The sequence below is a fragment of the Cucumis sativus genome, chromosome 4, assembly GCF_000004075.3.
Source record: "Cucumis sativus cultivar 9930 chromosome 4, Cucumber_9930_V3, whole genome shotgun sequence".
NCBI lineage: Eukaryota > Viridiplantae > Streptophyta > Magnoliopsida > Cucurbitales > Cucurbitaceae > Cucumis > Cucumis sativus.
Genome location: NC_026658.2, coordinates 6822157 through 6843847, shown reverse-complemented (window position 1 = coordinate 6843847; position 21691 = coordinate 6822157). Strand labels below are relative to the sequence as shown.

At 31.5% G+C, this 21691-nt stretch overlaps 1 protein-coding gene across 5 annotated transcripts; it reads right to left on the bottom strand.

Annotated features, from left to right (window-relative positions):
* Nucleotides 1-5306: 5306 nt before the first annotated feature.
* On the bottom strand, nt 5307-10384 carry LOC101217570 (delta(24)-sterol reductase). Of its 5 annotated transcripts, none has more exons than XM_004137129.3 (3): nt 9977-10384; nt 6331-7600; nt 5570-6025 (listed from the first exon to the last, which is right to left on the bottom strand). In XM_004137129.3, the coding sequence occupies exons 2-3, from the start codon at nt 7576-7578 to the stop codon at nt 5570-5572; spliced, it is 1704 nt and encodes a 567-aa protein (XP_004137177.1). In that variant the 5' UTR covers nt 7579-7600; nt 9977-10384. The 5 variants fall into 5 exon arrangements, with proteins under 5 accessions (XP_031740075.1, XP_004137177.1, XP_031740073.1 ...); XM_031884213.1 differs by having other exon boundaries at nt 10182-10368; XM_011655071.2 differs by lacking the exon at nt 9977-10384 and adding an exon at nt 9249-9438.
* Between the last annotated feature and the right edge of the window lie 11307 nt (nt 10385-21691).

Sequence of the window (21691 nt, the reverse complement as noted above, 5' to 3'; positions counted from 1 at the left end):
AAATCGACGACACAAAAAAGACCAATTTTGAGGGGTCGTAGGTTTCTGGATTGCTCTTTAAGTAGTTAAGTTTGAGGACAAAATGGGGTATGAAATGTTGGTAGGGCTCTTATATGAAAATTTTCTTTTTCTTATTTTTTCCTTAGAAAAATCAGAAAAGAGCTTTCTTGTTTCCCCTTTTCTCTCATCTTTCTCTAACTTCTTTTCTCTCAACCTCTCTTTTCATTTCTTAGAATTTTTAGTAACTCTTGGACAAACTCTCTTGCTATTTTGGTAAGTGTTTATGTTTTTCTATTCTTTTTTTCTTTTATTGTAATAGATAGCTCTTAGTTTTTAATGTTCTTTTGAATAAAACGTTTAAACTTTAAATGTATAAGTATAACCCATAATCAGATTTATAATTGTTCTAAGTGATTTGGGGTTGTATGATATTTTGCAAACACCTCATGAACGCCTTGTAAACATCTCATAGACATCTTGCAAACGTCTTGTAAATATCATGCAAACATCCTACACCAGACACAGTTTTCAAAATTGAAATTTCTAGCCCAATCAATTTCATACATGTTTAGGTGTTTTCACGACATTTTAGAGTGATTTGAAACATATTTCAAGTTGAGTATTTCAAATTTGAAATTTGAAATGTTTATAAGATTAAAAGAATAGCTTAAAAACTCCATCAAACATGTGGTAAAATCACTTAAGTCACATAAAACAAGTACAATATTACTTTTTAAAATTGACTTGGAGTTGAGTATTTTAAATTTGAATGTTGAGATGTGTGCAAGATTTTTGCGAGATTAAAAAATAGATAAAAATAAATTCCCAAACATGTTATAAAATCGCTTTAAATCATATAAATATAATTAATTTGACATTTGACATTTAAAATTTGGAAGTTGTGAGATGTCTGCGAGATGTAGAAACAGTAGCTAAAGACTTTCTAAACCATGGGTAAAATCACATAAAACAAGTATATCATTGACTTGAGACTGAACATTTGAAGTTTGAAAGTTGCGAGATGCTTGCAAGATGTATGTGAGATACAAAACAATAGTAAACATGTGAAAAATCTTTCCTAAAAAGATATACAATCCATTTATTATTGGTTTTACAACATGTTTTAGCAAATTTTTAATTACAGGTTTTTATCTCGCAACTGTCTCGCAGTTATCTCGCTAAAACATCTTACAGACATCTCGCAACTTCTACACATGTTTTAGAAAGTTTTGAGCTATTGTTTTTGTATCTAGCAAACATCTCGAGGACATCTTGCAAACATCTTGTAGCTTCCAAAATTTAAACATTTAATCTCAAACCAATTATATATTGTTGTTTATGCGATTTAGGTTGATTTTACCACATGTTTAACATAAACTTTTAGCTAGTTTTTAATCTCGCAAACATCGACCACATATCTTGCACATATCTTGCAATGTCCAATTTTGAAATGCCCAACTTCAAATATGTTTGAAATTACTTTACAATATCTTTAAAAATCTCAAACATGTATAAAATTGATTTTGGGTTAGAAATTTCAAATTTGAAAGTTGCAAGTTGTTTGCGAGATGTCTGCGAGATCAAAAAAATAACAAATTAAAAACTGGTAAAAATAACAAAAAAAAAACTTGCTAAATTGATTTTAGGTTATACATTTATTATAATTTATGTCCTAAAACTTGTAGTTTATAATTTAAAATCATATTCAATTCAATAAAGTTGTTATTAAGAATTTGGTAGTAAAATTGAATACTATAATCTTGAATTCAATAAATTAAGGTTTGAGGCTATGTTGAGTAAACTTGAACTTTATGTAGAAACATAAACCTGGATCAAGTTTGAGTATATAACCTAAACGGTTTGTAGTTTATGATACGGAAAATGGATCAAGTCTGGGGACACTATGGATACGGTGATGGAAATTAGTCATGCGTAGCGGAAAATGGATCTAAAATTTACTCTAATTACTTAAGATTAACATGCAAAGTAATAATCCATAAATTATTTAGAAATTAGGGTTTAAGGTAAATTTACCTTTGTAGCTTTCATAAATGCACAATACTCCAATTGATCACAAACTGGACAACCAGTAGAGTTGATCTACTATCCTCCAAACTTAGAATCGGATTGTGGGATCCAATAGATGAACGGACCGGAAGAGAGGACGAGATGAAAATTTTGAAATAGAGTTAGGCTAATATATATATATATATATATATATATATATATATATATATATATATTTAATTTTACAAAAGAAAAACAGCAGCCCAATTTTTTCTTAAGGAATCCAACCCTTTCCAAACACTTAGAGCTCAAATTTATAATGAATTTACACGCAAGCTCATGGCTCAGCACCATATAATCCGATAACAATTAGTGGGCTTAATTTCTTCATAGTGTGGCAACACCTAGTCCACTAGACTTAGTGAGATTATCCAACAAAATGTTGGATTTTCCCACTAACTTTGATTAGAGAGCAAAAAGGTCATTTGGTCAAACTCAAACTTTGACTTTGACTTTTAAAAGAAAAAAGTCAACATTTTGACTTTTTTACATTTTTGTTCCTCTTGACTAATTTCGACCTCTCAAGCATGATCCACATTTATTTTCTCAAGATTCAAATCACATTTGAATATATCAACAACCAAAATTTGACTTTTCAAAGTAAAAAAAGAACATTTTGATTTTTTACAAGTTTGACTATTTCCATAATTTTCTAGCTTTGAGTATGAATATGCATTCACTATTTTAATATTTAAATACCATGTAAATATAAAGCTCTAACTCTAATCTGATAACCGACGGTTATATCAAATATACTTGTTGGTTTCTCTCTCCTCACTTAATTCGAACAATTCGACTCATTCCATTATATTGTTCTAAGTTTATTTTATATGAGCTAGTAAAGGAACCTAATGTACTTATAGATTATGGGCTCCAACAATTTGAGATTTACTGGCTAAACTCTTTTAGACTGAGCTAATCAACATTCATTAACTAACGGGTCATTCAACTAAAGTCTCATAGTTACACTCCCCTCATTATAGATATATTTTTGTCTATCTGATATAACCATGATCAATAAGTTAATCCTTCACAGGTTAATTGTTTTACCCCTAAGATTACATCTTGTTTCTTAAGTCTCACTAATCCTCTAATGAACAATTGGTTTAAGGTCTAACTTATAAACCAAATCCCTCTCACGCCAATGAATTTCTACTAACCCCTAAAGCGGGTAGAGTAGTGAATTTCGTCTTGCAAAGGCTTATTGGGCCAACGTTGAAGAGTTGCACTCACCTATGTAGATCTAAGGATAATTTCAAGTGAGCCAATGAGAGGGTGAACCCCTTGTTCAAGACTTGGATTCAGTCATCAATGAAATAACCTATCTACTAACCCTAAAGTGGGTAGGAGCAATTTCGTCTGCACCCTATGTCCTAAGCTATCCATCCGGTCTTACCCCTGAAATGAAAGGCTTATATGACAAGCGCTAATGAGTTGCCCTAACCTATGAAAATCTAAGGATAATCTCGTGTGAACAGAAGTTCATAGTTAGCTTAAGATTAAGATTAAGTTACGTACGATATCTTTAAACGAAATAATCAGTTTTATTAAAGTCAATGATGTTATAACTTAAAAGTCACTATTTTGTGGTTTTAGTCTTATGTAAACTCTTTACATAGAATGTCTCCACTTTTATGTCTCTACATGAACGGTTCAGTCTTATGTCTTTACATGAACGGTTCAGTCTTATGTCTCTACATGAACGGTTTTAGTCTTATGTAAACTCTTTACATAGAATGTCTCCACTTTCATGTCTCTACATGAACGGTTCAGGATCACATCATTTGTACTAACTACAAAGCAGACCACATCCATAGTATCCTTATCCGTATACTATGGACTATTTAGGTTATATACTCGAACTTGATCCATGTTTAAGTTTACTAAAAAATAGCACCGGGACTTTAGTTTATTGGCTTTAAGATTATAATATTCTATTTTTACTAATAAGTCCTTAATAACCATTTTATTGAATAAAACATAATTTTAACTACAAACTATGAGTTTTAAGACCTAAGTTCCAACAAACTCTCACTTGGACTAAAACTCATAGTGTGAGAAAACAACGCTGAATTTAACAGTGAGAGAATTACTTATATGAGTACAATAATCATATGAACTAAATAAACTAGAGTATATACCAAAATATTCTTCCATCCTCCATACATAGTGAATACTGATTTAGATTTAGACTTTCTAACATCTTTAGAAATCAGAATTAGTGTATCTAGTAAGGATCAAATCCTTAGCACTATACACAAGTACGCAGTCTTTTGATTTTTTAAAATATTTTAGAATATACTCAACGAAAATCCATCCCATTTGGAATTATGCATTTTATATCCAAACACATTTTTGTCTATATAAGATGCTAGAGATTGGCTAGTATTCTGTTCTTATGGTTTCAAACAATTTGGATCATGAGAACACATTGCACATTTCCAAATCTCTTATTTGAAATTTCATAGTCAGCCATTTCTTGACGTGAAATAAATAATCTACATTATTCATTACCTTTTTATATGTCAATGAATCCTGTAATTCATCATCAAGTATAATGATTTAATTTTCGATAAAACCATGTAATGGTCTGGCTGGTAAAAAACCCACCCATTACTTTGAGGCACTCTCAACTCTTGAGAAAGATGTGACTAACCAGATTCTTTAGTTTTTATCAACTACTTTAGTAGATGAACTATGTTTATCTATAACGTTTTTGGAAATCTTACTTAATATAAATATACTACGTGGTTTGATGATTCTTAATTTCAGTCTTATATTCTCTGAACATTTCAAGAGAATTAGACTTGTGATGCAATAGGTAAACATGACTAAACCCTGAATAATGATCAACAAAATTAACGACATATTCTTGAACTTTGACATTCATTGGTCCACATAGGTTCAAACGTACAAGCTCTAAAGATATTCTTTTGGATCTGCTCCTCTTGTATCTTCTTACGACTGCATTTGATAATGAAATTCTCTCCCTCTCTGATTTGAAAAGTTGATCAACCGCTATAAAAAAATTGTGTTGATTCTCTCTTCTCTATCCTTTTCTTTTCTTTGTTCTTTGAAACTGTCCAACAAGTGCGCTAAGTTTTATTTTATAACAGCGGTATAATTCTTCTAAACTTTGTTAATCTGCTAATTATTATAACGTGAACTAATAATCAACATACTCTAAGATTAGCAACAAAGAAGATTAAACATTGTTTAGAATCTCCAAAGACCAAAAGTTAAATTCAATAGTAAACCATACAAACATCTGTTTCAAAAAGGAAATGCAAATCGAATACAAGAAGTTTAGAGTAATTTAATTTAATAAATTGGATTTACTCTTTTTAACCATTTTTTCAGTTTGGACATTACAATATACAATAATACAAACACAACATTAAAATTTCAAAGGCAAGACATTATTAAACACAGAGAACCCAGAAACAACGCGAGGAAAACACAAGAATGCCATTCTGTTTTATTGTTCACTAATTCACAACCATCACTCACCTGCTTGCTCTACATCAGCATAAGCGGTTTCAGCTTGAGCTTTTTCAGCTTCCTCTACTTCCTTCTCAGTCTTCCTCCCCTTCTTACATTTGTAATAAACATGCATAAACGTCCCTATGGCTCCATACTTCTTTCGGCATGCCTCGTAAAGTTCGGAATCGAACATTTTCCAAAACTCTTTCTCACTCATTTCGGTCACAGAGTGCTGTGGTTGGAAACCATGGATTTCAATAAGCCAGTTCTCCATGTTGCGAACTGCCTGTACACCATCATAAACTTCGCCCCTCAGGACGGGCCCTGGAGCATAGTAAACTCCAATATCTGTGTACATCTGAGCATAAGGGGTGTCGCCCTGCTTGAGTTGCAGCTCAAATCCTGGTTCAGGAGACACCATTGTTTTCATTGGGGGTTTAAACAATCTGTGGGGGCACAGCCATAATGGGTATACCTGCAGATCCCAGATTTAAGAATGTAACTAATATAACACTCCAGACATCCTAAATTCTATTTGAATTGCTAGTAGTGTTAGTAAACATCCATACTCTTTTTTTACTAGAAAACCAAAATTATAATCAGATAAGCCTATGATATTTCAATTTGGATGGTTTTTCCCCAATGAAACGACCGAATCTTGTTCTTCCTTGGCATGTTATACCAAGAAATCAACCCGGGAAGAACTTTCTTTTCATTACCTAACATTCAAGCTAATAGAGTAATATTATAAATAACTTCAAAGGAAAAGAAAAAAATTACCTCCATCTCCCTGTGGATCCACTCCAAAGTATCTCCGATTCTTCGAAGAGGCACAAGCATGTCTTGGACAATATGCATCTCATGGTAATAGTTTCTGATAGCTTCACCTTGAGTAGCCTTCAGTAGAGACACCTTGGGAGGCATCATCCATCCCAAGAAAAACCGAAACCACCATTGGTCGGCAAAAGGAAGGATAAGCTTTCCCTCCCAGTACAAAGATTTGGTGTGCCTGTGATAGTACTCTCTTGTTGGGATATATTCCACAAACTCCCCATTTTTCAGTGATTTTTGTGCATGCTGGTAAAACCAAGGTTTGAACCACCAACCAATGTTGTTGATCACATTCCCTTTCTTCTTGGCCTCTTCTTTGGATGCATATCTTCCTGTCATGCACACGGCTTCGGTAGGAGAATAAATCATGGTTTCTACAAAATCGGGAACTTTCTCGGGGTTATCTTGATCTAGGTCTCTAGGCGTAAATGAGTCCATGTACGCCTGCCCAATCTCCTGTAGGTTTCCTTTCACAGGTAGGTAAGTTAGTTTCATATATTCCTTTATATGTATGAGTTTGATCTCAGCAGACACAAGAAAGCCCAAAGTTCCTTGAGACCATGGGATGGCATAGAAAAGATCTGAGTATTCGTTATCCTTGGTTGCTCTTACGACCCTGCCATCTGCAAGAACAATCTCATAGGCCACAACAGTATCAGAGAAAAGACCATAGATATGGGAGCTTCCTTCAATGCCATAGCCATTGATGAGGCCACCAACAGTAAGGTCATCGAGCTCGGCCACCACTGCAAGTGAAAGGTTCATTGGAATTGTGGCTCTAGATATTTGTCCCATGTTCACATGGGGCTCAACTTTTGCAATCATTCTCTCCTTGTCGATGTCAAGTATGTTTCGGAAAGCCGATAGATCAACCTCAAAGTGTCGTGCTCGTTTGTAGTCAACATTTCGCATTCCAACTGCAAGCCATGGCTTGCGGGCAGTGCAGACAAGACCATCCTTCGAAGGGTTTCTCTGTTTGAGGCGTTCAACAACTTTCTGGACATTTTCTTCATGTTCAATCTGCCGCTGCTTGTACGACTTCCTCTCTGATCGTTTGTCTCCAAGATATTGGATGAAGTAGAAACTGAATGAGAACGGGAGAACTACAAAAATAACTATAATCCAGCGAAAATTAACCAAGATGTCCACCCAGCCTTTCTTCCTCTTTTGTGGCTTGGAGGCCTCAAGGTCTGTCATTATGGGGAATCAAGATGCTTATCTGCGGCAATAAAGACAGGTAAAAGTCATAAATCCATAACTAGTGAATTAGTTCTCACTAGATCTTCATTATTTTCCAGAATTATCCGTTTCAGAAACCCCAACTTGAACTTCAAGGAAAAAAATGAAAATTATTTCATGCAAACCAGAAAACATGGCATCGTAATGCCAAAAAAAATTATTAATAAAATTGCTCATAACTATTCAACTTTAATTGACATGACTTTTTTCACAAAGGTATTCTTGGAAATACAAGATGGATACCCTAGCGAGATCAAAAAGTAGTTGGCACGAAAGTTTCGACAGTTGAAAAAGAAAAAGCAAAGAAGAAAAGTGGAATTTAACCTTCTGTAGTTAATCAAAGCATTACAACATTACTGCTTATTTTCAAACTCAAGGTAATAGAATAATATATTTTAGATAAATTCTCACTTTGAGAGGCTTACTTTATGGGGGAAAAAAAGACCAATCTTCCAAAAATGATTCTCTCCACTTTTTCCTTTTTACAAAATGATTCTAAAGCTAATAGCAATTAGTCATAATATTTCTCTGATAAGGCAAATGGTGGAACAAAATCTAAAAGGGTACAAACTAAAAACATACTAATCAAACTACTGAATGAGATTAGATGTGCAAAGAACAACTACATCTTTTCTCAGTTCGTCGCTCCAAATACGAAAGATTTAGTCTCTTCAGTTGAAGAATAATACAATGAAGGCTGGTATATAATTTCTGAACCATAACATAACAAGCAGTTCCCAATTAACTCAGAATCACGCGAGCATTTATGGGATCATAAAGATGCTGCTTAGAATTAATCTTCGAGGGTCACACAGATAAAAGGATCTAAAAGAACAAATTATCTGATGAAACACAAAAAGCGAAAACATCAAAACTGGTTCACGATATCAAGGAAGAGAAAGATTAGTGCATGTAAGTTCTGTTACACTTTACTTGAAAAACACCAAAGTAAAAACAAAGGTACTGGCAAAAGGGGCAAAACCTTCCAGTAGTAGCAAGAACCCAAAAGCCAACCTATAAAAACTAACTGAAACAACCAAACATAAAAAAACATCTATGGCTCAGACAACAGACAAAAAATGGTCAAAAATAGCTGGAAACAGCCACAACTTATTTTGAAGACATGTGCAGATCAAGTAAAACGCATTAAAAGCCAAACCCATATCGATTATTGAGCAAAACGACATTTTCAGCTCAAATTGAGAATAAAGACAAAACACAAGCAGCGAAACAATCAATAAGAAACTGATTAGAGTAAAAGAAAATTTTAGTGTGCAATGAACAAAGTTCACTCTCCAAAACTTCGTCACATGGAAATCTCAAAACATTTTCCCAGAAAATTAAATTAAACCCAACATCAAAGGAAAAAAATAAATAAATAACCTCCAAAGTTCCCATTCCGTTTATTTTTTATTTTTTATTTTTCACTCCAAGAGCAAGAAACGAAGAGAACAAGCTCCTAAAAATCTATATACATGTATCGATAATGAAAAAAAGCAGTAAAAAGCGAAAAAAAAAAAAAAAGACAAAAACTAACAACGTCAAGAAGAGAAGGTGGGTTTTCTTAGAAAAGAAACAAGATTAGAGAGAAGAAAATGAGAAGAAAAGAAGTGAAAGTGAGAACTGACCAAGAAAGAAATGAAGCAGAAGAGAACTGAGGAAGAAAGAAATGAAGCAGATGAGAAAAAATGTTGAGAGAGGATAAAAGAAGTTGGAGAAAATGAAAACGTGAAGAGAAGAATATGAAGGAGTAAGGAGAGAGTAGGGAAGCCAAGTGGCTAGCTGTTAACTGTTTTAGACAGCAAAGCAACGAGAGCGGGGCAATATATTTAAATATTAAAATTAACAAAAATATAATTTCACTTCTCTCAATTATTAATTTTTCTTTTTTCTCTACCTTTGACTTTGATACCTACCCTTTCTCCAACCATTTTAACCAAGATACGTATTCGCAGTCTTGAACTAAGCATCCATCCTATTTTAATTTTAATTATATTTGATAGTGTTTAAATTAATTTTGTTTTTGATAGAAAATAGTAAACAGAAAAAGATAGTGAAAGAAATTATAAGTAAAAAACAGTAAATATTAGAGAAAAACGTTAAAGTTTCTTTTGAAAAATAACAAAAAGATTTAAAATTTTAAAAATAGTAAACTGATTTTTTAAATAACTAATTTAGCAAATACCGAAATTACCCCTTCACAATCATTGGGATAAAACCTCCATCCCACACTCACCTAAAAGACTTGAACAAACACGAATATTCACACAAATACACTGTATTTGGCTAAAATCTCACCAAATTTCAAAACAACCAAAAGTTTAATAAAAACCATAAAATAGGCCTGAATACTCACACGTTAAAGCACTAATTGTCGTTTCCTTTGACTACCATACGACGGTGGTAATTGGCAAATAACAGCGGGAAAGCACTTCATTAGTTCATTTGGTGGTAATTGGCAAATAACAGTGGCAAAGCACTTCAATTGTCTGTAAGGTAGTTTTATGGGGAAGGGATCTCGAGAGACAGGATGGTAAGGACAAAGTATATTAGAGACTTACTGGCACTATCCTCCTTGGCAGATAGTTTCGACATAGATGGAAATGGCAGAGGGATGTATACATAAAAGAGATACATGCGTGAAACTGGAGGAGAGAGAGATTAGGAGTGGTAGCATTAGAGAGGAAAAAGAAGATTGGGAGGCGGCCGTGAGACTAACAGGGAGAGAAATATGAGTTGGGAAGGACGGAGACAAAAGAGAGAAAAAGAAGATTATATGGTTTAGATTTTTTTTTTAAAAAAATCATTTTATGTTATTTATGTTATTTATTTTTAAAAATAACAAAATAAATTAAAATAGAGAAAAAAAAGATTATATGTTTTAGGTTTTTTTTAAAAAAAAATTATTTTATGTTATTTATTTTTAAAAATAACATAATAAATTAAAATATCTTATTATAAAGTATATCAAAATTTTGGATTTTATCCATGATAGAAATCGACATACTTCTGTTACTCTCTATCAATGTTATTGATAGAAGCATATCAATGTTTATTATTGATGGAAACTGAAAATGTTGTTATATGTTGTAAATATTTTATCAAATTTGTTATTTTTAACAATTTCTTTAGTTTTATGGGTATTTTTTAAAAAATAGAACAAAATCTAAAATATCTAAGTACACAATTTTGTACAAAGATTATTTAGATATTGGTATTTAAATTTAGTACAAGATCCTTTAGATCTATCACTTATCTACATGGGGTAGATAGTAATATTTATCCCTAACTAGGATAGACGACTTATTGTTTAGATTTTGATATATAATCGTGTATGGAAAAAAGAGAAAAAAACAAAGAAAGATGAGAAATGACGAAAAAGGAAGAAATAAAGAAATCTTGAACAAGAAGACATGAGAATACGAAAAAAGAGAAATAATAATAGGAAGAAAATGGGCAAGAATTCAATACTCGTCTCGATAAATTCAAAACCAACAAAGGCAAATCTAAAATTTATGAAAAACAATTGGGACTTCATGGTTTTTTTGTTATATTGGCTGTAAATATTTTCATGTTTTATTCTATATATGTGCACCTAATTTTAAGACCTAATATTTTACCATCTTTGTCATTCACACATCGTGAAGTATTAGAAACGAATCCATAGGAAACTTAACTGATTTCAGGAATTTGTAAAACGCAACTTGCTTGCTACTAGTCAACATGTAACTTGCATGAGGCTTCATCAATATGTTACTGACTTCTATCAAGTGTAAATCATTTCTTATTTTGAAATCTTGAAGGTCCAACCGAGCAGTCATGGTATCCTTCGTTTTTCCTTCAATATTCAACAATGTACCGCTAAGTTGTCACAAACATTCTTTTCAATATGCATTACATCCAATTTATGACGTATTAGTAGACTTGACCAGTAACGAAGTTAGAAAAAGATACTTCTTTTTGTCCAATCCATAGCTCTCTTTCTTTTCTTATCTTTCAGGGGTGAGAACTTCAGCAAATCTAGTTGTTCCAAGATATCATGTCCATTAAGTACAAATGTAGGAGGCCTATGCTCTACACTTCCATCATGTAGTTTACTTCTAAGCCAAACATAGTTATATGGAAGATATCGTTGGTGTCCCATGAAAGCTATTTTCCCTCTTATCCCAAATGATGATCTATCTCTCATGCATATAGGACATGTTTGATATGCTTTCGTACTCCACTCGGATAAGTCGCCATACGTTGGAAAGTCATTAATCATCCACAACAAAGCTATATACAACTGAAAAAAATGATTGGTAAGAGAATCATACGTACGCACATCAAAACTCCATAACTCTTTTAGTTCCTTAATCAATGGTTGGAGGTAAACATCCATTTCCCTAGCAGAAGATCTTGGACCGAGTATTAGCAATGGCATGAAGAAGTTGGACTCTTTCATGCATTTTCAATGTGCCAAATTGTAAGGAATTAACATCACAAGTTATATACTACAAGTTATATACTGTATGAGGTACTCATATGTCCAAACAAATTGAACCCATCAAAAGCTAATCCCAAACAAACGTTCGTGAATTTAAACCGAACTTAGAAAATTCACAATCAAAGTGCTTCCATCCCTCTGCATCAGCTTGATGTCTCAACACATTCTCTATTTTGACTTGTTTATCCCTTATGTCATCTCATATCAGACGAGCTCTCTTGCAATACAAATAATCGTTGTAATCTCGGTATCAATGGAAAGTACCACAATACCTTGTGTATATTTTTTCCATCTGTTAGGACTAACCTTGTACCGAGACTCACCACAAGTTAGACAATGTTGCAAATCCCCAAACTCCTTTCAGTACAATACACAATCGTACTTACAAGCATGAATAGTCTTGTATCACAGGCTCAAGTCACCCAAGTTTTGTTTGGATTCGTAGAATGAACTAGGGATAGTGGTACTACACATTGGAAATGCACATTTTAATATCTCTAACAACATGTCGAAGAACTTTTCAGTCCAACCGTTGAGAACCTTTACATGCATCAACGTAACCAAAAAGTTCAAGGATGGAAATTTTGAACAACTAGGGTATAGTTCATTATGTGCTTGGTTTAATAACTCCTGAAATATGTTTGTCGTCTCTTATTTTACACCACTATTACACGACATGTGATTCTCTAAACCTTCTTTTGTTTCTTCTTCGTGTTCAATCGAAGCTCGTAAATTATGAAGAGTACCCAACATTTCATTGTCTTCTGGAAAATGGTTACTGCTAGTTCCTTCATGGAAAGGGTCACTGCTAGTTCCTTTATGAAATATTTCTATACCTCTATGCAAATTCACTGACTCTCCATGATACACTCAATTTGTATAGGAGGGGAATATTCCAATCATTAATAAATGTCGCTTCATACCCTCTAATGAGTCCCAATGTGAGTTCATACATCTCTTGCTAGTTTAATGTGAGTCCCAATACAGTGTATCTCTTGCATGCATCAGTCCCATACATCTCTTGCTAGTTCCTTTGTCTGTTCGTACTTATCGACTTGATACTTTGCAACCTCTAAAAATTGGGACACACTCTCTCTATATTTAACCGAGAACTTATTCCTAAGTTTCATCCAACCCTTATCCATCGTTAAAGACCTATAACATAAATAGGTTTCATTAGTCTTATATTCCTCCTCTCAAATGCTCAAACTTACTCCATGAATAAGCTATACCTCACAAGTATCAGATATCCCAACTTTCACTACAACTAAGTTTAAACTAAACAAGCTACCTACCACTTCCAAGTAACAAGTTTTAAAAGCTACCTAAAACTTCAGACAAATTATAAAACATTAAAGACTACCATAATTCTAACTAACACTTAATTCCAACAAACAAAGCATAGTAAGTACAAGTAAAAAACTACATGCTACCATAACTATAGAATAGCCATAACAAATCAATAAAAAAAATTCAAGTATTTAAACTATTTCAACAATTTAAAATTTTTCAAATTTTCAATTTCATCACTTCAACAATTTCAATACACTTAAATCTCTCTATAACAATCACAATTTCAATAATTTAAATCTTAACCTATTACATATTTGAATATTCCATTTATGCTTTCATATACATTTTAATTGATAAACTTCCAACAATTTCAATATACAAACTATACATACAATTCAATATCAATAATACATTTATTTATTCATGCAACAAATTCAATATCAATCATACATACAATATTCAATCTAAACATACAATATAAATAAAATCTACAATCTATACGTACATACAATCTACAATATATCAATCATACATTTATTTAGAAACAACAAATTTTTTTAAAAAAAAAATGTATCTTTACCGAGTAGTAGTGATGACGACGTAATACAACTACGAAAGGAGGACAGTGAGTGGTGGAACACAACAGTGGTGGGCGAAGACGGCAGACGACAACAATGACGACAACAACTCTCTCTCTCATTCTCTAACTCTTTCTCTTTTCTTTATGGCATGTTCTCCTTATGCAGCCTAAAAATGTCGTAAGAACCCCTAATCTCGACATCATAAATGAAAACACCGGGATTACTTGGGATCAATCTCGACGTTTCACTTATGGTATCGAGGAAAATTTTTCAAAATTATTTAAACGTTATAGTTTCTTCTGACATGATCAATCTTTACGTCGGTCATAGTTTAACCAATCCCGACGTCCCACTTATTACATCGGGGAAAGGTTGAAATAATTATTTAAAGGTTCAATTTTCCCCGACGTGGTCAACGCTAACGTCGATAAAGGCTGGCAAATTATTGACGCCTGTAAACATCGAGGTTACCATAAATTTTAATAATAATTTGTATTTTCTCCGACACCAGACACTTCCAAATCGATTGTAGTCGGGGCGTCCCCAACGTGTACTTGCATGGAGTCAGGGAAAATGGAAATTATTATTAAAATAAAATATTTCTCCGACATCTTCCCTTATTTGTGTTGGAGAAGTGTATGGCATAGTTGGAGCATCCTCAAAGTGTCGACGTCTTAGAATATGAATTTTAAAAAATTAATAATTTACTCACACATAATGATTACGTAAAAAATGTTAAAAATAGATGTCGTATTGAAAGAAATTATTGCAAATTGTTTTACGTAAACTAGAACTATTTGATAAATTAAATATATGGAATTTGTGTATGAGAGTTAGAATATGAATTTTAAAAAAATTACTAATTTTTGCTCCTCACTGTGTTCCATGTAATTGACTTCAGTTTATAACTCCCTTCCTAGAAACTATTTTGTTATTCATATATTGTTTCATTTAAATAAAATTATGTTCCTAGTCATTGGTTTAAATCAATTGTTAGGAATTTGTGTATTGCATTAAGAATATCAATTAAAAAACAAAAATATAATTTATTTGCACGTAACGACACAATGTTAAAAGAAGTTGAAAATGGACGTCATCTTTGAAAAAAATGCTGGAAATTGTTTTAGGAAAACTATGACGATTTGATAAATTAAACATATGTAATTTATGTATTGGAGTTAGAATATGAATTTTTTAAAAAACAATGATTTATTGACACGAAACGCTTGCATAAAAACCGTTGAAAATGGAAATTGTAGTTAAGAAAACTAACGAAACTTGTTTTACGAAAATATGATAATTTGGTAAATTAAATATACAAATATTTGTGTATTGGATTTAGAATATGAATCTAAAAATAATAATAAAAAAAATAATTTTTCATAATCCTTCCCCCAAACACATGTTATCATAATCCTTCATTTTTCATAACCGAAGGGTTATCATAATCCTTTTCCCCCCGTAATCCTTTCATTTCCTTTCCTTCCCCCAAATGGCCATAGGGATTAAACATTATGAACTAATTTCATAAAGAAATACACACATTTTGAATCTTTTTTCAAAAATATATTTTAAATTAATTGTAGGTTATCTTGAAATTATTAATTTTTTAGTTACTTGAAATTAAACATTAATTTCATTTTTTTATATTAATTTTTTTGACAATTCAATTTTAGAAGCACACATATCTTAAAATGTAAAGGGAAAATTTTTAAAAATAGTAGATTTTACAAAATATTTACAACCTACAGCAAATTCTATTAATGATAGTCATTGATATGTCTATTAATGATAGTCATTGATATGTTATAGTGATAGAAGACTATCAGTGATAAAATTCAAAATTTTGCTATAATTTGTAAGTGTTTTAATTTATTTTTCTATTTTTAAAAAATACCCCAAATGTAAATGCATAACCATAAAAAAAAATAATTGATTTCCAACGACAAAATATAAATAAGATTAATAATTTTTTTAAAACAATATAATATCAACTAGACAAAAAAGTGTGTAATTCGATCACGTTCATCATTCTCTTCATATCACAAACTGAACGATCACTTTCTTCATTCATCTTCATTGACGTTCTCATAATTTCTTTTACAAATGTTAAGGCGAAGTAGATTTGGCTGAGAGTAGAACATTTTGCAAATCCCTATATTTAAATGTATATGAACACACATTAAAAAAATATTTAAAGTATTTTTTTAAAAAAAAAAATTAAGATGAAGAAAAATAAATATTTGGGGGATTCTCATTAAACACCAAATAAACATTTGTTCTAAAATTTGGTTGCACGTGTTTTCCCTAAAATGATTTATTTCATAATCCCATTATTTTAAAGTTATTTCAAACCAATGTCAAACACCTCAATTTATCTTAAGATGAATTATTTTAAAAATTAAACACTTCAAAAATCAATCCAACACACCCTTATTTATCAAGAATTTTGACAAAAATTCAATCGTCTCCCACAATTTGCTATTCCCACAAATATTCCTAATTAATATTGTAGGCTATGATAATTGGAAGGGTCGATTGCAGATATAGAAATTAGAGATTGTTTGGACACGAATAATAAGACTTCGTTTATAATGTAAAACAATTCAAAGTTCAAATTTGGATTGATCTTTTTGGTCCAATTTGTACTATTAAACTCATTTTGTTCCCATAGTTTTCAACCCAACCTTCTTCATATCGTTTATACTTTCCACGATCTCATTCTTATTTTGGGTCTTTAACTTGATTCAACTCAAACTTCTAGTAATCTTGATTACATTTCAGTCTTCCAAACAGTTCCTAGTAGTTATAACACAATACAAAAAAAAAAAAAAAAATGAAGATACACCAAATTATAGGTCCTAGATGTTGGAGTTTATAGATAAAAGACTGTCACTAATAAAAGTTTATTAGCGATAAAGTCTATGATTAATAGTAGTATATCAACAATAGAGTCTATTACTAATAAATTCCGCTATATTTGCTACTATTTACAAATGTTGTTATACACATAGGTCATGTTTATCAAACCGTAATAAAAATTGATGTAATAGTAATGAAATTATGTCGATGAATTAATGATAATGAGCTTGAATCGAAAACGTAATTGAATTGTTTCTCTATTGCGTATACTTAAAATTATGAGTTTTGTAAAATTTACTGTTATTGTTACCATCACCTCTACCTTTGAGGGTCAAGCGGTATTAGTATTAGTAATAATAGGAATAGAGATGTCAAATTTTTTTTTTAAAAAAATAAACTGTAACAATAATAATAATGATAGTCGTAATGATAATTATATCGGTACGGTAAGGATAGAACATAATTGAATTGAGCACTCTCAAGTCTATCAAATTGTATTATTTCATTACATAATTGGATGTAGGCGTTATATGTTAGGACAATTGCATAATACAACCAAAAGTAATCAAATGGAACCAATCTTTTTTATTTCCATTGATCTATTATGTTTCCACTAGAGAAAAGATTGACTTTAATTATTAGCTCTAAAAGTACTACTAACTGCATTTATCCTAGTTGAAAATACTAAATCATTGTAATTGGTTCCCCAAATACAAAGTAAATTATGATAGCATACTCTCGACCTATATACTTTGAATTTGCGGCCAAAAAAGTCTTTTTTTCCTTGAAAAACTTTCTTTTAGATTATTGGAAGAACAATACTATCAATTTCTCATAAATACTTTGATTGTTATATTAATAAATATTAAAGGAGAATTAATGTAAATTGTAAAATTGTTGAAAATATTAACAAAAATATAGCAAAATTTCAATGATAGACTTATATTAGGATATGATAATGTGTAGATATACTCGTTATCATAACCTCTTTTATTAGAATACATGTTACATAAGTATCATGCATATTTTAGGCGATTGACATGTCTAAACGCAAGATAATGAATAAAGAAAGAAACTAGTGAATCACATGAGACATCTTGCGTAAGGGCTACACGATGGAAACTCATTGAACGATTAACATCTTCATACGAGGAACCACGTCATCACGCGAGGAAGGCTCACTAGAGGACAAGAATGGTAGTTGGAGTGATGTTACCTCATAGGATCAAAGTCGATGCTAACAAAATCAAATGAATAGAGGTTTCCTGCCTATAAAAGAACTTCACCTCCACCATAAAGAGGAGGTCCAAATAGACCGCAAAGGAGGGCCTGCTAGGTCAGTTGAGGTCTTAATGGACCAAAACCTAGAGAGTTGGTGATAATGATTAGCTTTACCACCATTTGTACAACAATTATTCATCTTTTGCGACTAGATTGTAACGAGAAAGCTTAGAGTTTAGGAGGAGAAGAGTTCATCCCCCGTTCCCCCTAACTTGTGTTTCATTTTCTTCCACTTTACATTGTATTGAGTCATATTGTTTAATGGCCGAAGGTCTTCATTTTTTAATACAATGTATCTTTATACACTTTTCAATCCATCCATGTCTATACTGTTCACTAGTTTTTATGTTATTTGTAGTTTAGGTCTATGATATGTTCTCGATAAGTAATATTTATTTACACCGTTTAGTGTGTTAGTTGAGCTACATTCTACACTTGGTCAGTGTATATCGCCAACTATCCGAGAGGATGAGTAGCAAGGACGTGGCTAACACACGTAAGGAAGAGTTTTCTCAACCTTGTGAGAGGACTTCCTTCATTTGTATTCCGAAAGACAAACAAGTGTGGACTAAGACACCGAAAGGTTGTTGTCCTTAAACATGAAGCACTCAAAGTAGAATAAATAAGTATTTCTATGTATAAACCATTTAGTCAATCTTAGTCATTTGAATTCTGAGAGGAAATTAAGTGTGGCGTTCAATGACTCCAAGAGGAGCACGCCTTAATCATAAGATAGCTTGGTGAGTTACATCGCATCGATGTAGTCAATACCTTATTCGTCTGATAGCATGAGACATTCCTTCACCGCCTTGCTTAATGCAAGTTAGTTCGCTCAATCTTCCATCTTGCCATAACTTATTCTCCTTTGCATCAATCTCTAGGTGTAAGTAAGTAGCTTTTGTTCTTTTTATATTCTTTTAACTCAATCGACATAACGCCTAGAACTAATATCTGGAATCAATTTCCTGTGTTCGACCTTGGATCATCTAGGTAAACCAGTTGTTTGCTTGCATTTGGGTGAATAATAGGAGAACTTGTACTCAACAAGGACTTAGCTATTACGCGATGAAGAGATACATATTGAGCATTTTGTAATGCTATGATCATGACCCATGACTTATTGCATAGATTTAATCGCACAAGACATAAAGATAAGGTGATCATCTTACGTGCGATGAACATGCTTTGTGACGTATTGTGATTGCACTATACAAAGGCAAAACTAATAAGTCCCAATAAACGAACTAAGTTTTTGGCGCCGTTGTCGGGGAATTGATTATTTAGATATTAGAGCAGAGTCTTACTTTGATTTTGCACAAAACATTTGATCTTAGTGAATCACACGATTAGCTGAAAATCACGCAAAGTGGTTTAAAGTACCTAAGTAATTTGTGATTGCTTGAACCAACCCCATGATCAGTGTATCTTTCGATGGATGACCAAGAGAGTTTATAAAAATAAGCAATTTACAATACCCAAATTTTTAAAAATAAGTTTAAAAGCTCTTAAAACTATTTTTGGTTGACTTTTTAAAATTAATTTTATGTTATTTAAAATTAGAAAAAAAAATAGTCATTTTACAAAAGATATGAGTTTTAGAAATTACTCTTCAAACATAAAATTTCATATAATAAATTAAAATAATATAAGGTAATATTCCCAAGAATAAATATATAGATGTGTTTATCTTGAAGTACAAGTTAATATGGTAAGGAGAGATGTTCTACATGCATATCAAGTAAGAGCTCTAGGTCAAGCTTTATATAAAAGATATAAAAGAAGATTGAGGATGGACATATCTTTTAATTAGTCCTATACTAAACTTTATCTCTAAGTTTGACTTGGGAAACTTAAGCATATCTTTTGCTTTGCATCCCAGTGACCATTTTGTTCAATTATGGGCATCATCGGTATTCTTTTACAAAATGATCTCTCAAAAGTTTGTAGAGAATAAATGTGTTAGCTTTAATGATTTAATTAGAATAGCATATATATATATATAGTTCAACATATGCATTTATTCACGAGGACTTTCACAAGCATGCATTGAAGCACTACTCAACATTACTCTATATATTTACTTGTTTAACATTTTAGAAAATTATGAAAAGTCTATAATAATTGCGATGCAGTACTAATTTTAATTGCTAAGCATTTATAGAACTCATTCCGTTAACTTTTATCATCAAGTCCTTTTAAGAAACAATCATCAACAATCATGCACGTGCCTCCCTCACATTTATGAAATTATAATATATGTTCAATAACGTTCTATTTTTAATTTATTCTACTTTGATATGGTGACTGTGCCACCTTTTAAAACTCCAGGTCACAATTTTTTGTGTTACAAATCGTTTTTGTTTTGGATTTTTCTTTTCATTTTTTTTAATTTTTTAAAACAGTTATAAAAGACATGTTTTCAAATATATAATAAAATGAGCAAACTTATTTGCAAAATGTTATTTTCTATTTCTAATAAACGGACAATAGACTTAAATAGGCATATATCATTTCAACAATAGACACTAATAGATGTCTATCTAAAGTCTATCATTCAATATTATTAAATAAAATTTTATTATATTTGTAAATATTTTCAACAAGTTCTGTATTTGTAATATTTTCAACAGTTTTGCCATTTAAGAAAATCTTCCTTCCTTCCTTCCTACAAACTAAATAAAAATTTAAGATTGAAAATAGATTTTATAAGAGAATTTACCGGGTGAGAATAGATTTTGCAAGCTTTGTTTTATTAATTGAAAAAGCAATATTATATATTTATAAAAAATGATTTCAATCGTTTTTCAAGTTAAAAAAAAAAAAGAAAAACAAAAGATTTCAATTAAGTATAAATAATAATGGATGTTAAGGATATTCCAACTCATTACAAGAAACTGACAGCGCGTAGTCCAAACTAATTTCTGTTTAGTTAAAAACAGAAAAGAAAACAAAAAAAAAGTAGCATTTGGTAAACAAATAACATCAAATAGCTGTTTTATACACAGACAAAGAGGGACAAAAAGAAAAGAAAGGAAAAGGAAACATGAAAAAAAAAAGAAAACAAAACTTTAACAACTCAATCAAAGTTTATTTTATAATTATTTCATTTTTGTTTTTAAAAATTATCTTAACAGCTCAATAGATTCTTTGCTCTCGTTAGGTCAGTTATTTGACATAGACGTAATCGTCTAGTTTTCTTTTTTTATGACTATATCTTTCCTAGTTTCACATTATTAAGTGGACGGTAAATCAAAGTAGAATCTATTGATTCGACACTCTATATTGGTTCATGTTAATGTGGCTAGTCTTTCTGATATCATTTTAAAGGTTCCTTTCTGACCAACCCTTCCTCTGACTATAAAGTAAAATTTGATTCAAATGTATTGGATGGTGTTGTGGATGATCCAGGGTCGAACACTGGAAATTATTGATAGACGTTAGTTCTAGCGAATTATTGATTAATTGGACAGTATAAGAATTAACTAATAAGGTATAAAAGAATAAGAACTAGGATTAAAATTACTTATATACACCTAAAGAATCTGTAAAGGGGAGTGCATGGATGCGA

What these genes read in the sequence shown, in the direction of transcription:
- LOC101217570 (XM_004137129.3), bottom strand. Translation starts at nt 7,578, where the DNA reads ATGACAGACCTTGAGGCCTCCAAGCCACAAAAGAGGAAGAAAGGCTGG. An exon ending in GGATCCACAGGGAGATGGAG is followed by an intron (nt 6,026 to 6,330) that starts GTAATTTTTTTC and finishes TGGGATCTGCAG; the next exon opens with GTATACCCATTATGGCTGTG.